At 43.8% G+C, this 16,514-nt stretch overlaps 1 protein-coding gene across 3 annotated transcripts; it reads left to right on the top strand.

Annotated features, from left to right (window-relative positions):
• Nucleotides 1-1,238: 1,238 nt before the first annotated feature.
• Nucleotides 1,239-16,250, top strand: ncoa6 (nuclear receptor coactivator 6). Of its 3 annotated transcripts, none has more exons than XM_063463115.1 (17): nt 1,239-1,337; nt 4,809-5,146; nt 5,588-5,743; nt 5,889-6,011; nt 6,245-6,367; nt 6,464-7,270; nt 7,402-7,533; nt 8,582-9,881; nt 9,988-10,103; nt 10,344-10,876; nt 10,970-11,206; nt 11,344-14,371; nt 14,735-14,791; nt 14,905-14,935; nt 15,389-15,430; nt 15,668-15,801; nt 15,892-16,250. In XM_063463115.1, exons 2-17 carry the CDS (start codon nt 4,849-4,851, stop codon nt 15,936-15,938), a joined length of 7,164 nt encoding a protein of 2,387 aa, XP_063319185.1. In that variant the 5' UTR covers nt 1,239-1,337; nt 4,809-4,848; the 3' UTR covers nt 15,939-16,250. The 3 variants fall into 3 exon arrangements, with proteins under 3 accessions (XP_063319185.1, XP_063319184.1, XP_063319186.1); XM_063463114.1 differs by having other exon boundaries at nt 9,985-10,103; XM_063463116.1 differs by lacking the exon at nt 15,389-15,430 and having other exon boundaries at nt 9,985-10,103.
• The last annotated feature ends 264 nt before the right edge of the window (nt 16,251-16,514 follow it).

The raw sequence follows: 16,514 nt of genomic DNA, 5'->3' as shown, positions 1-16,514 counted from the left end.
TGCAATTAATTGAAACAAAACTTAATTAACCATCACCAACACTGACACTTTGTGACAACCAACCCCATAGCAGGTTTGGTTGTACCTATAGTTATTAATTGGGTTTCAATAAAAATTGTGATTAAAAAAAAAGAATGTATAATGTTGTGAGGGTTTTTTTTCCTTTCAGATAGAGCCATCAATAAGTTTGAACACCACCTAGTGTTCCGTGTATTTAAACTGTGAATTTGAAGCAGTGATAATTATTGTGACTTATTGTACATATGAGCAGTTAAAATTAGGAATTTGCAGTGCTTTGACAATGTAACCTTTATTAAAGCCACAAAACAAATGAGAACAGATTCCACATTCATGAGTGTATTCTGAAGTTTTGTATCATTGATATCATTAAAACAGCCAGAATCTTTTTAAAATCTTTTTGTGCAGGATTTTTACAACAGGTAATCTACGCAATAGTGAACAAGTCAGTGTAAACATGTCAGAAGAAAAATTAAAGTCTGGATGGATGCTCAGTTATACATGTAAGGAAAGAGATGTATTTTAAAGTTGCTAGTCTTGATCTAGCAACCCTGTAACTTACTCAGCTACTCAGGTCAATTATGATAAATGTACACCCCTGGACTGGTACAATATTTGTGAGATTATTTTTTCAGACACCAAATTGGGCTGGCTATTTGTGCATGACTCAACACAAACCATTCTGCCAACCAACAAACAAAAAGATTTGTCATACCTGTGAGAACCAACCCTAAGACCAGTGAGACAACCATCCCCAACTGACCTCTTGTTAAACATTTTAACTTTTCTACCACCACGGCTTGTGAAAAACTGTTTCAAAGCAAAGCTACTGCTTTGAGCTTTTTAATAAGTGTCTATTTTTAATTACTAATATTATGGGATCTTTTAATACCAAAACAAAAAAAAATTAGTCACACCAATGAAACTTACAAAATACAAGTGCAAATGTGTGATACTGACAGAATTCCATAGTGCTTTCTAATGTAACAAGTAGTCACAACCCCACTACTCTATTTGACAGAAAAGGCCCATTTAAAATTAATTCAGCTGCTATTTTACAAAAACGCATTATAAAATAATAATATTTCTTAATATTATTACAAATTTAGAATGATGTAAATTATTTTTATTTATTTTTATTTTACTTCAGTTACCTTTATTACAAAAAAACTTTGTTACTTCCTCTGTTTTTATTTTGAAAATCATCGCCGGAAGTTGTAACTTGCTGTAATTTTACACTGTATTTGATTCATGTTTTGTTAGCTAATCTAGCAAGCAGATGCCGACTGCTTCAACTTATTTTCAGATGAATATATGTGGTAAGGCTTTTGCTTTTCTTACGCCTATTTTAGTTATCATAATATGTTGTAAGCTAAACTTAGGGAATTGGAAAGCTAATGCATTGCGTTTCAATGCATTCATGCTGAATTACCTTCTGTGCTAACCAGCTAACGTAGCTAACGATCGCTAACTGGAGCCTATGGAGAAGCCAGGGGGAACAGCCTTGACGTTAATTGTGCCCTCTTTCACGGTGTGGTGAAAACCGTGTTACTTTCGGCTATTAAATGTGCTCAAGAGGCCAAGAAAATGCACAGCAGCATGGGATATGGAAAATCTGTGGTCGCCCTGCGGATTTTGATCGCTTTACGTTAGCTTATGTTTGCGCTAAGGCCCGTGCTACTGCTGGGCCGTTGTTGTAAAGCAAGTTACGGTTCATGGCTGTAAATTTATGTGTTGTAACACTTTAATTGGCAGTGATGGAAATTAACCTATACTTTAAATAACTGTACCTCTTACAGAACAATCTTCTGTTATTTGACATGTCTTCGATAATAAGTTCACCATCACCGGTCAAAGTGACGTCATTGTATTACAGGTGTGTTAACGTATGATTTGCAATGATGGCCATTTACATACTTGACGGGAATTTATAGGTCTTTGCTGTACTGTGCTATTGTCTTGAGCCACTACTCATTTCTGTTCAGTTTGCTTGGAAAATGGTGCAGAGATTTAGTTAAACATGTGGAAAAATACAGTATATGAGGTGAAAGCAGAGTTTGTACAATTCTAACAAGCTTGAAAGTCAACATTTGATATGACCACCTTTATTCTTCAACACAGCCTGAACTCTTAGGCAAGCTTTCTTTTACGCAAGTCATTTCCTTAAGTAGCTTTTAGGAATAGTTCTATGGAACAGAGCTAACAACCATGCCACCATGCTATTGTATAGTGGATCAAAATCTGACGGTGCTTTTCCTCAATGCAGCCCCAAACCAAGACAGAGTGGTCCACCGTGTTTGACAGATGGTTGTAGATACTTTTTTCTCTCCTGACTTCTCCCATACATTATCTGCCATTTGACACAGAACAGGGCTCTAGACTAGCCTTTTGCCACGGTTGCACTGGGGTGTCTAACTGTTTTTTTTTAGGTGGACCAGCACAAAAGAACAGCTTGATAGCTTATGGACTGTCCTCCATTGCAGTGCATCATGTTGTCAGCTTTACTGTATCTTATCAGGGAAACTGGTCAAGCCACTCTCTTCGAAATGTATACACTTTCCCCCTTTTACTTTCAGTGGGCTCTGGCTCGGAGTTGATCGTATGTGGCTCATTATCTGATGCCGTCTCCAGACCAATATTAGACATAATCTGAGAGGTTGATGGGTCCGTGTCAGAACACGGGCTATGTATTTCGGACGGATCGGGCCTTAACTTAACGAAGAAGTTATCAAGCGTTCTTTTCATCTTTTCTCATTACCCACAGCTACATCCACTTCTATCGGGCCTAGGCTACTTACCCCTTTCTATCCACCTGCACTTTCAAACGTACACACACACGTAGGCCTACAGGAATATCTGGACCATGGCCAATCAGAGAGGTCCCGCACCCTTGACTATCTCTGATTGGTTTAGACCACGATATGGGCATAATGTGTGTCTGTTGTTGACCACACAGAGACTTTTTTTTATTTACTCGAATGGTTGGTCACACCGGTGCAACCTAGCCTAACCTAATTTTTTTTTTAGTCACACCATTAAGAAATTAGGTCGCATGTGCGATCAAATTGGTCGCACTCTAGAGCCCTGCAGAACTTTCAAATTTCAGTTCATCACTCTGTAAGTTCATCACTCTAATTTTTGGTCCATTTCAGGCATAATTTGGCATACCACTGCCTTTTTTCCTCTTTTCCCTTTCCTTAAGAATGGTACTGGTTTTTTGCAGTATGTAGTTCAGTTTAGGCCTGTCACTTCTGTTGTACCCCACCTTTTTAAGGACACATCTTTTTTTGTTTCACCTCAAACAAAACAAGATGTGTCCTGGGAACAAATGATGTTTTTGCAACAGGCTGCTTGTAACAAAGTGCCTTAAGATACAGTTTAGACAGGTTCTTTGCTGTCTGTTATGTGTAGACACAATACGGGTCATTCCTTTAGTTAGGTGCCTTTTTATGTTTGAATGATTCATAGGTCAGTGTTAAGTGACTTCACAAATAAAACCACATTCTTCTGAAATGGTCATGGACAGTGAATGAAAAAGCCAAAGACCAGTGAAAATATTTGAAAGACCTGCAGAAAGCCTGGAGAACTATTGCTGGAGACCACTTAAAAAATAAAAGCAAGTGTAGCTCCATCCATCTATTTTGTTGGGGGTTCTGGAGCCTATCCCAACCTGCTATAGGGCTACAGACTGAGTACGCCTTGGATAGGTCGCCAGTCTGTCGCAGGACAGGCAGAGAGACAGACAATCATTCACACTCAAATTCACACCTATGGACAATTTAGAATTACCATATTACTAGTTAACCGAACCTAACTGCATGTCTTTGGACTGTAGGGGGAAGCCAGAGTACCCGGAAAGAACTCACACAGATGTGGGGAGAACATGTAAACTCCACTCAGAAACTGCTCAATGTGACAGCGGTTAGCATTGTTACCTCACAGCAAGAAGGGCCGGAGTTAAATCCACCATCAGGCCTTTCTGTGTGGCGTTTCCAATGTCTGACTCGTTAGAAGGAAAATATAAGGGGTCACGCAACTCTTTTTCATAGTACTTTGTGTCTTTACCTTGTTTCCCTTTAAGATTGGAGCCTACCACCTACAGCTGAGCCATCAAGCATATATATTATATTAATATATAATACATATTAAAAAAAAATTCAATTATAAAAATGGTAAATGGCCTGTATTTGTATAGCGCTTTACTAGTCCCTAAGGACCCCAAAGCGCTTTACCCAACTAGTCATCCACCCATTCACACACAGGTGATGGCAAGCTACATTGTAACCACAGCCACCCTGGGGCGCACTGACAGAGGCGAGGCTGCCGGACACTGGCGCCACCGGGCCCTCTGACCACCACCAGTAGGCAACGGGTGAAGTGTCTTGCCCAAGGACACAACGACCGCGACTGTCCAAGCTGGGGCTCGAACCGGCAACCTTCCCATTACAAGGCGAACTCCCAACTCTTGAGCCACGATCGATAACTCACATTTTCATTTTTTTGTTAGTTCAGTGTCACAAACACTGATGATGTCCAGTTTATTTTGTTTTTTCAACTGTGGATTGTGGATTATAAAATGAATTTGGGATTATTTATGTATTTAATCTTTTTTCTGAACCAGTATAGTTAGTTTGGACCTCAACAGAGGTCACGTATCAGTTAAAATAGTTAAAATGTAAAATAAAATAATTGGCTGTATACCGTCTATCAGGCACCATGTGGCTTAACATAAACTTTGTGTCAGGCCTACCCTATTATACTCTTAATCTATGTCTAATGTGTGATTGCAGCATAAAACAGCTCACACGCCTCTCCTACTAAGAAGGGAGGATGGCACACCACCGCACCCCACCTGAGACATCCCAGAGGACGGAGTACCTAGAGGCTGATAATGAATCCGACAGGGACTCTGGTGTTGGGGATGATGCAGGAGAGGATGCTGACAGTTGCCATGGAAGCACAGTAACAGAAGAAGAGAAACTTGAGAAGCGCGATGGCGGGGAAGGAAAAAGTGGGGAGGGAGAAGATTTTACAGTCTTTGTTGCCTTTCAAGGAAATATGGATGATGAAGACTTCATTCAGAAACTTGAGACAATCCTCAGTGGGATACCAAACGTGCTCGATATGGGTTAGTTTTATTTCCTTTAATGCTTTTATTTTGAAAAAGTTATTTGTGTTTGACAATTTGCATTTTAAAAAGCTGCTCATTAATAGATGAACAAATGCAAACTTTCAAGTGCTACTGAAAGTTGTTTCTACTGATGTCTGCATTTATATCAGTCTTGAGCAGAATCCACTTGGATCTTTCCATGTTTCTGATTGTAATGTTGACTCTTAGGGGTCTGTTGACACTTAACTATATAAAATGGCATTCTAATGTCATGAATCTTTAACGATCTATGGTACACTGACTTTGATTCTGTCTTGTAAAACAAGTTTTACAAGGATTGCAAATGCAGACATGTTACCATTTGTGTCCTGGTCTTTTCCCCCCCCAATAACCAGAAAAAAAATTTCCCTTCTGTGCACTGTAATTGCAAGACCACCTCATTAATTATTGCTCCTCTAGGCCCTGAGCGGCTTCAACCACAGCATGTGGAGCCGTGGAACAGTGTGCGGGTTACCTTCAACATTCCTCGGGATGCTGCTGAGCGTCTCCGTCTGTTGGCCCAGAACAACCAGCAGCAGCTCAGAGACCTGGGGATTCTCTCTGTCCAGATAGAAGGTAACGGCACAGTCCTCACGGTTCACTTCACGTCAAAGCAGGATGCATGAGACCATTTTTGTCTATGGCACTTTAATATAAAGCGTGCAAACAGGACTTTCTGTACAGATTAAGTTACTTATTGTTTCTGTCCATTGATGTTCAGGGGAAGGTGCCATCAATGTGGCTATGGGACCAAATCGAGGACAAGAAGTCAGGGTGAATGGACCAATGGGTGCACCTGGTCAGATAAGAATGGATGCTGGTTTTCCTGGTCAGCCTGGTCCAGGTATTACTTTACTCAAATTAACACACAGAGTAGCCATAGGAAGTTCTTGAAAATTTGTTTAATATTTCTTTTACTAGTTTTTGAATAAATTACAATTTGCATTGGATACTTTTCTTTTGTGGTCTTGTTAGTAGTTGTGAATTTGTTTTGTTTTCAAAGAAGTATTTACACATTTTTGTATTATTTTTATTTTTGTATTTCATAATGAATAAATATGCATATATTTCCTCTAGGAGGGGTTCGAATGGCTAATCCATCGATGGTTCCTCCAGGGCCTGGCATGGTAGGTCAGACTATGTTACCAAGTAGTAGTGGACAGATCCACCCTCGACTTCAGAGACCACCTTCACAAACAGGTTCAGGTTTCTTATTTCTCGACATGTTGCATTTTAGGATATGTTGCATCTTATACTGTACTGTAACAGGAAAAATTGCATCTTCCTGACTCACAGATGCGATGGATCCAATGATGTCAGTCCAGCAGCAACAACAGCTTCAGCACCAACAGGCTGGTCCCCATGGCTCAGGCCCCATGCCTCCTCAAGCTGCCCATCACATGCAGGCTCTACAGGCTGGGAGACCGCTCAATCCTGCTGCACTGCAGCAGCTACAACATCAGCATCACCAGCAGCAACAGGCTCAGCTCTCCCAACTTGGACCTAGACCTCCATTCAACCAATCAGGCCAGATGGCTGCGCCCTCTGGCTGGAATCAGTTGCCTCCTGGTGTCCTCCAACCACCCACAGCCCAAGGAGGCCCTGCCTGGAGAAAGCCCCCACCCCAAGCACAGATGGTTCAACGCCCACCTTCCCTTGCTACAGTTCAGACCCCCAGTCATCCTCCGCCCCCCTACCCAGTTGGCAGCCAGCAGGCTGGGCAGGTATTCGGTGCCATGGGACAGGGACAATTACAGCAACAACAACAACAGGCTGGAATGGGTCAGTTTGCTGCTCCCCAGCCTAAAGGTCAACAGCCTGCCACTGGTGTTGCAGGGCCACCAAGACCCCCTCCACCCCTACCACCAACTACAGGACCACAGGGTAACCTCACTGCCAAATCCCCTGGTTCGTCCTCATCTCCTTTTCAGCAGGGTTCACCAGGGACACCACCTATGATGGCTCAGAGACCTACAACTCCACAGGGCTTCCCCCAGGGTGTAGGTTCACCAGGAAGGGCAGCCCTCAGTCAACAGGGTAACATGCAACAGGCATTCATGGGAATGCCCCAGCATGGACAGCCTGGGGCCCAAGTTCACCCAGGTGAGATGCTCTTCATAATTATTTATTGTCACACTAAAATGCCTATCAAAAAACACGTTTTTGGTTATCAGAAAAACATTACGTATTTGGTTCTAAGATGTCTAAAATATCAAAATGTTTTATATATGCAGGTATGCCAAAGCGACCCATAGGCTTTCCAACCCCAAACTTTGTTCAAGGTCAGGTGAGTGCTAGCACTCCAGGAACCCCTGTTGGAGGCCCCGGCCAGCAGCTACAGAGCAGCCAAGCAATGGCTCACACAGGTAAAATGTCTACAACACTGCACATGTGTGGGATTTATGTCTTAGGTGCAACACAGTTATCTGCTTTCTAATACATTAAAATGGGCGTCTTTTATATAGTTATTTATTTTCTTTTGGCCAGTAAACTGTTAAGACAATCAGAATTTTTTACATTTAATAAATATATTTGTATTGTTAGAGCGTATAGTTGCAGAGTTTGTAGTTTAGCATTATTAGATCACTGAGAAACAGCTTAAAATAGTTAATAATGTATAATAATGCAATAATGTATAATAAATAGCAATATATTCATTATAGGCCTTAACTTTGATTTTGACAAACTTAATAGCGGTCGGCAGGCCATACAGTGCCATTTGTACTAAAATAAAAGGGTTCATTAAAAAAATGGCATCAGTAAGTAGCTTAATCTATTTTCTTTTTTTTAAGAGCAATGTATTCTGTTTACCCTTGTTAAGACCAAGTCGCAATTCGTCATTTTTTTAAATCAAGTTTTTCATTAAAATATTAGAGTAATGTATTTTAAATTATTTATGCTATGGATCCACCTGTGCCGTTTCTGATAAAGATGAGAATGTATTTGTCAGTGTCAGTGCAACATGCGTAAGACTGACACATTGAATAAGAGCACGATCTTAACTCTGCAAAAAGCCAGTGCTCTATTTTGTCAAGCAGGCCTAGAGACCCATTAGCAAGCCCATAGCAACTCAGCAACCTAGGTGGTTGGCATAAGCGATAACACAAGTGATGAGAATTCACACCAAAATTTAATCGACTCTTCCTTTGGACATGTTTCACTTCTCCAGCAATTCAGATGAAAGATATGGTAGTTTTTGTGTGAACTTCATGTCAAACAAATTAACTACACCTTTCACATAATAGTAGGTGACTTATAGTAGACTAATAGTAATTTATTTCTGGACACTTTATAATCTAATTTAACAAAGCATGGCTCTGTGTGCAGTTAGCAGAAGGCATAATAGCTGATTACCTCACATGAAATCCATTAAGTTATTGTCTTTATGTCCCTCCCCAACCCATTTTGCATTAGGAGCTCAACCATCAGCCTCTACACCAAACTCAATGCAGGGACCACCCCATGCTCCACCTAATGTTATGGGTGTTCAAAGTAGCATGGCAGGTTCAGCACCTGGTACAACTGCTGGGCCTAGTATGGGCCAGCAACAGCCTGGCCTCCAGACCCAGATGATGGGCCTCCAGCATCAGGCCCAGCCTGTGTCCTCCTCCCCCAGCCAGATGGTTCAAGGCCAGGGTGCAGGTCAGACTGTCCTCTCAAGGCCCATCAATCAAGGGCAGAGAGGAGGGATGACCCCACCCAAGCAGATGATGCCTCAGCAAGGCCAGGGGGTGATGCATGGGCAGGGTCAGATGGTTGGAGGCCAAGGGCACCAGGCCATGCTCCTGCAGCAGCAGCAACAACAGCAGCAACAAAACTCAATGATGGAACAAATGGTTGCCAACCAGATGCAAGGCAACAAGCAGGCTTTCGGGGGCAAGATGCCAGCCGGGGTTATGCCTGGGCAAATGATGCGTGGCCCTTCTCCAAATGTACCAGGTAACATGGCTCAGTTCCAGGGTCAGGTTGGCCCACAGCAGATGACTCCACAGCAACAACAACAAATGGCTCAACTTCAGCAGCAGCAAATGCAACAACACCAGCTGCAACAGCAGCTGCAACAGCAGCAGCAACAGCAGCACCAGCAGATGAATCAGCAACAGTCTCAGCAGGTTCCTGTTGCTGGAAATCCTAATCAAGCTATGGGCATGCATGGGCAACAGATGAGACTGCCTTCTGGGCACCCTCTCATTCAACAACAGTTGCAACAGCAGCAGTTACAACAGCAGCAGAAGCAACAACAAGCCATGATGCAACAGCAGCAGCAGCAACAACAACAACAACAGGCAGCTCAGCAACATCCACATGCCATGGGGGATCCAAACAGTGGGACAGGAGATTTGGGAGTACAACAAATGGTCCCTGATATGCAGGCACAGCAACAGCAAGGCATGATGGGAGGCCCTCAGCACATGCAGATGGGAAATGGGCACTTTCCAGGTCATGGCATGAATTTCAACTCACAGTTTCCAGGTCAGATGCAGATTGCAGGACCTTGTGGACAGCCAGGTGGCTTTCCTGTTAGCAAAGATGTTACACTGACTAGCCCACTGCTGGTCAATCTGCTGCAGAGTGATATTTCAGCCAGCCAATTTGGGCCAGGAGGAAAACAAGGAGCAGGTGGGGGAAATCCAGCCAAACCCAAAAAGAAGAAGCCAGCACGCAAGAAGAAGCCCAAAGAGGGAGAAGGTCAACAGCAAGTAGAGGGACTTGGGTAATAATTTGTACTTGTAACAGTTTTTGCCATGGGATGCGATTTATTTTCATCACTCATTGGTTAATTGTCTAATTGTTCAACAATTTCTTTCTCTTCTTAGTAGTCTTGAAGTGGCTGCTGGCATGGAGGATGCTGAACTGCCAAATCTTGGTGGTGAACATGGTATGGGCTTAGACAACGCAGGCCAGAAACACCCTGAATTTGCTAACAGGCCTGCAGGTAAATAGCAACATACATTTCTAGTTATTTTGTGCACATTTAAGTTGCATTCGGTCCAGGGTAAATACCCCAACATTATTTATTTGCAGTAACCTTTTTTAATACATGGCATCTTTTAAAATATATATATATACATATATATATATATATATATATATATATATATATATATATAGAGAGAGAGAGAGAGAGAGAGAGAGATATTTATTTATTTGTGAATCTTTTTATGCTTTTACTTAGGCTTTCCTGGCCAGCCTGGAGACCAGAGAGTATTGCAGCAAGTACCCATGCAATTTATGCAGCAGCAACAACAACAACCACCATCACAGCAACAACAGCAGCAGCAGCAGCAACAACAACAACAACCACCATCACAGCAACAACAACAGCAGATGCAGCAGCAGCAGCAACAACAACCACCATCACAGCAACAACAACAACAGATGCAGCACATGCAACAACAGCAGATGCAGCAACAGCAGATGCAGCATCAGCAGCAGCAAATGCAACAGCAAATACAGCAACAGCAGCAACAGTTGCAGCAGCAGCAACAGTTACAGCAACAGCAGCAACAGTTGCAGCAGCAGCAACAGTTACAGCAGCAACAGTTGCAGCAGCAGCAGATGCAACACATGCAACAGATACAAGGTCTCCAGAATGCGCAAGGACAGCAGGGAATGACAGGACAGCAGACTACAGGCCAAGGCCAGCCCCAAATGCACCCTCTTCAGCTACAGCAGCAACCACAACAGCAACCACACCTGCAACAGCAGGTAATGAAGTCATGTACATCGGTGACAATTTTTGGTATTAGCATAACAATATGTCAGTTCATACTTAGCAGTGAGCCTCATGTTTCTTTCTAGCAACAACAGCAGATGATGATGATGCTGAAGATGCAGCAGGAGCAGGCGAAGAATCGTATGCCTATCCCTCCAGGAGGGCAGCTACCTCCCCGAGGAATGGGCAATCAAACTGAGGTGCAAAGACATCCTGTCTCACAGCAAGGCAACATGCCTGTGATGATCAGCCTTCAAGGACCTGGAGGGGTGCCACCGTCACCTGACAAAGCCAGAGGAATGCCCCTGATAGTGAACCCACAGGTGAGGCCCTGTTGGAACATACATTAACATAGTGCTGAAATTCTTATCTATTTTTTTTTTTTTTTTTAGCATTTAAGTTTTGAGTGCAAAGATGTAATTTGAACAATTTGCCTTTATTTTTCCTCTCTACTTTTTAGCTTGCAGGGGCTGCACGACGAATGTCCCATTCTGATGCAGGACAGGCTCCCCAAGGAACTGGATCTGAAGAAGCCCCTTCAGGTGCCCACTCAAAGCAGGACAGACCTGGTGGCCCAGAAATGGGGGGACAACCAGGAAATGGCACTCAACAGATTGTGGGCAATCAGGCCTCCAACACTCACATGATGAAGCAAGTCCCTGGTCCAGCGCAAATGCCCCAGCATACTGGAGCTAGTCCTCAGCAGCAGTTACCCACTCAACCTCAACAAGGAGGTCCCATGCCTGGTCTTCATTTCCCCAATGTCCCCACAACCTCACAGAGTTCAAGACCTAAAACCCCCAACAGAGCCAGCCCCAGACCATACCACCATCCCCTCACCCCAACCAATCGTCCACCTAGTACTGAACCCTCAGAAATTAACCTTTCACCTGAGAGGCTAAATGCCTCTATTGCAGGGCTTTTTCCTCCCAAAATTAACATTCCTTTGCCTCCAAGGCAGCCAAACCTAAACAGGGGATTTGATCAGCAAGGTCTTAATCCAACAACTCTGAAAGCCATTGGACAGGCACCTCCTAACCTAACTTTACCAGGAAACAACAATGGCAGTGCTGGTGGAAATAACACTAACAACAATCAGCAGGCATTTTCTGCTGGTTCTGGTGCTGGGATGGTAGGTGCTAAACAGGACAAACCAGCTGGAGTGCAGGGTAAGAGGGCAAGTCCCAGCAATAGTAGGAGGTCAAGCCCAGCCTCTAGTCGTAAGTCAGCCACCCCGAGTCCAGGAAGACAGAAAGGGGCAAAAATGGCTGTCACTGGCCCTCCACACCAGCAGCAGTTGGTCAGTCCTCAGGGGCAAACAATGATGCTAAGCCCTACCTCAGTACCTCCAAGTCCAGTATCTATGGCTTCACAAGTGACTGGTTCCATGGAGGCGCAGCAGACCCAGAGCAACCTTCATGGAATTCAAGGTAACCCTGCTGATGGAGTCAGGGATAGTCAGGGAATGATAACAGCAGAGCAGCGACAGATACCACAGTCTCAGTCACAGCCACAGCCTTTAAGGGAGTTATCAGCACCCAGAATGACTAGCCCTCGTCTGCCTGCACCTCAGCAGCCTAAAACTGACTTGGAACTGCAGGCTTGCACTGTTGATAGGCAGCTGACGCATTCAGCACCTGTACAGGAGTCCGAGGTCTCACCTGCTATCAGAGCAGCCCCGACTTCCCTAAACCAGTTACTGGATAACACAGGTGTTCCAAATATGTCCCTGAGACCCGTACAGAGTAGTACTGTTAGGGATGTAATGGGAAAGGACAGTCCTAAGTCTGCTTTTGATCCAGAAAGACCACTTCACAGTAATTCCCAAAGCACAGATGTGGCAGTGTCTGTTGCTAATACTGCAGAAACCGAAGCTAAACTCAAACCTGCTGTCCCAGTCCCTACCAGCAGTCCTAACTTACTGCCTGTTTCAGTTCCTGGTTCACATCCTCCCAATAGCATGAACTCCAATACCACTCCCAGCCTTAATCAAAACCCAGTTTCCAGTCTTGGTGTCATTCCTAGTTCAAATGTAAATGCAACACCTACACACACAGTCAGTACCAACACTAATGCCACCACAAGTGTAAACCCCAGTAAAATTGCTTCCAGTCAGATTAGTTCTGCGTCCACTGTTAGTAGTAGTTCGAACTCTAGCTCTGCTGTAAACCCAATTGGTTCGGCTACTAAACCAAGCCCTAGTCCTAAAACTGTGACAAGTGTCCACTCAGTCATACAGATCCCTGCCTCTTCTAGCACCATTTCCCCCAACCAGATCACTGTGTTTGTGGCCTCAAACCCTATCACTTCTGCCCCTGCTTCACAGCCGCCCACATCTATGGTTTCAACTATGGTGGCTGTCCCTCACAGGAACATTAGACCTCAGGACATCCGGCAGCAGAGCTCAGCATCCCGACCTCCTCAGTTCATCACAACCACCCCTGTATTTATCAACCCAATTTTCCAGGTCCCAAGTTCATCTGTGGCTCCCAATACTACAGTGGTATCTCAGTCAGTCACCATGGTGGGGTCTATCCAAGTGTCAAATGCAAATATCCAACTTTCTGCTGCTCCAAGCTCTACCCAGTCCTCAGGGACTATCATGACCAGCAGTCAGCCCACTAGAAATTCTGTTGGACAGCTTCAGATTGCCACTAGTATGTCATCACCGGCCCCAGCACTTCCCCTAGGTCTTCAAAGTAACCCAGCAGCTAACAAAACAGAAAGCCCTGGTGAGGCTACTTCTACTCCAAAATCTCACCCAGTTCCACAGCCATCTCCTCATTCCAACCCTTCAGCATCTCCCTTTCAGCCACCTCTGGCTTCTCCTCCTCCCTGCTCTAGTCCTGGGGCTGTTAACACCGTCCGGAAAAGCCCTGTCTCTTCATCTCCAACTGCCCAGTTAAGAAGTAAGCCTGCACAGGTTGCTGTAGCTGTTTCTGTTACAGCGGACTCCCAGCAAAGTCCTGTGGGAAGGCCTGCACAGGGGCACACAGGGGCTGTGCCGCCACAGGTCTTTCATCCTCCTGCTAGTCCAGCCATTCAGATTGAAGCACAAGCCCCCCATACTACTGCTGTTTCCCAAAACACCCTTGCTATACCTGCAGTTTCATCTCCAGTCCCAGTTCCTGGTCAAGTCACTGCTCCTACTCAGATTATAAGCCAGACTCAAGCACATGCACCAGCTTCAGTCTCAACCCCAATGCAAGCTGTAACATCTCAAGCTCCTGTTGTGGCTGTAGTTGGTACTCCCACTGGTGTTTCTTCTCCAGCTGTGCTCTCCACGGTTCCTTTTGTGCAAAGTCCAGTACCGTCCATTATTCCAACCCTTGCCACACCTGTACCTGTTCAGGAGGGTTCCCAGACCACATCCTCTCCAGCTGCTAACCCAAGCGGAGTTCCAGCAGGCCAGTCTGACCCTGCAACAGCTGTGGAGTCCTCCATCCCAACAGCTGGAGCAGCTGCTGAAACCACTCAGACCACAGCAGGTAAATGTGCAGCCGTGAGCTACATTAATTTTTGAAGCTGCTGAGCACCTTAATGTACCACATGTCAGTCATGTGCTTAGGTCCACTTATTGTATGTTACAAAAAACATGTATAATGCTAGCTTATGTATGAAGTATTGTTTAATGTTTATGTCTTTTTCGATAGAGAAAGGCTGTTTCTCTGTGCAAATATTCTGGCAACTGATTCCCATAGTGGGAAGAATCCACTGCTTAGCTTCCTATATACAATTACATAGCTATATCATATCATATGTGCCCTTATTTGAACAGTTAGTGGTGTGTATTTTAATGTGTTATTTATTTAGATATGTCAATTGAACTGTTTTATTCTTTCACCTCCCAGCACCTATTCAACAAGAAGCTCCACAGTCACAGGAACCTACTGCCACCGAGAAGACCGGTTAGTGTTGTCATCCTTGTTTTTGAGCTGTTAAAATACTTCTCGCTGAAATAGAATATAAGCCATTGGGATTTAAATTGCACGTGAATAATTCCTGTTTTTGTTTTGTTCAGGTGAAGAGGCCTCGACCGGTTCTGAACAGGGGTAAGATCATGTTCTTTGTTATGGTTTGTTAATTGCTGTGTAATGTGTCACGGGCTAGGGTTTTTAAGGTGTCCCTTACTGCTGATCTTTGAAAAAGCTGGCCTAATCTTAAGATTGATACTTTTGAAGAAGAAATGCTTAGACATTTCAAGCTTCACTGAAACTCAGGGAGTTCATTTGCTTGGCCACGGAGGGATACATGGTGAAATCAATGAGCCAAGTGGCCCCAGCAACGGGTACGTATGATAAGCATGCAACAATATAATTATATTAATGCATGTCAAAAGGTTGAACAATGAGCAGCCTATCACAGAACAAATTGTAGCTCTCCCGCTGACCTTTATGGCCATGTTTCTTTTCCTGGGGATTGTCGTTTTATGGTGGGGGGAAGTGAAGCCATGTTTTGTTCAGCACAGTGTATAGTTTACCGCTGTTTTTCCACTTCTATCACAGATGGGCAAAGAAAAGAAAGGCGCCCATCAACTTAGTCTCAAGGTATGTATTTTAACACGTTTGTGCTGAAAAGACACAAGCAGTGATCATGTCAGCGTAGTGGATGCTGTCGGGATGAAGATGGACAGTATCTGTGGTAGACGAGGAAAAACAGCAGAGTCCTGATTGGTATTATATCTTTCTCTGACTAGAGCAGAGTTAACTCACACCGTTGTCTGTTTGGTAACACTTTCTTGTGTTGTTTTCCTTTTTTTCCCCTTTTCTATCTTGTTCTCCCAGAGCTGCTGTGGAGAAGCCCAAAGGGCCAAGCAGGCGCAGCTCCCGGGCTGAGAAAGAGGTGGAGGAGGAGCCAGTAGCAGACAGCAGCCTTAGGAAGAGATCGGCCAGGCCTGCAACCAGTGCTGCTGTGAAAGGTAATTAAAAAAGACACAGTATCAATCACTATATCCAAGCTGTGCCTGCTACCATTTCCCTGACACAAATGCATGTCTTCTCTTTGACAGAAGCCGGAGCGAGCCCCACACAGGCCAAGAGAAGGAAGTCTAAGTAGGCACGACTACAGTTGTGTTTACCTGTGAAATGTACTGTAAATGTTTTTGTTTCCCCGCTGTGAATCACTTGATAATGGTTTCTCTGAGCAGGATTATAAATTTTTACTAGAGGAAGAGACCTGTGTACAGATTGTTTTAAAAGGAATCATGCTATTGTCGTGTCCACGTGAGATTGTAGTTAGAAGGTGTGCATACAGTTTGTGTGAATGTGCTTTTTATATGAAATGCTGGATTAATCATGTGAAGATAGATGGTGCAGCTTGTCATGACGGTATAATGTAAAACAAATAAAATTTTCTACCGCTTTTGTTCTGTGAAAATGAGTCATTTGATTTGTGTGTTGCCCTTAATTCACTCTTTAGTTTGCTTTAAACAGGAATATCAGACTTTGATTTTAAGCAGGCCAGACCAGTGAAACTATATTACAGTTCATAGGTGTGAAACATGAGGCCCGAGGATCAAAAGACTTCAATGTGGCCACTGGACACGACATAAATTTTGGACTTAACAAATGTGGGGGTTTTTTTGTTGTTGTTTTGGTTTGGTTTTTCCAATATGTACTATAGAAATATTCT

The sequence above is a fragment of the Pelmatolapia mariae genome, linkage group LG20 (assembly GCF_036321145.2).
Source record: "Pelmatolapia mariae isolate MD_Pm_ZW linkage group LG20, Pm_UMD_F_2, whole genome shotgun sequence".
Lineage (NCBI taxonomy): Eukaryota > Metazoa > Chordata > Actinopteri > Cichliformes > Cichlidae > Pelmatolapia > Pelmatolapia mariae.
Note: the sequence above shows the minus strand (reverse complement) of the source record. Positions and strands in the feature narration are given on the sequence as shown.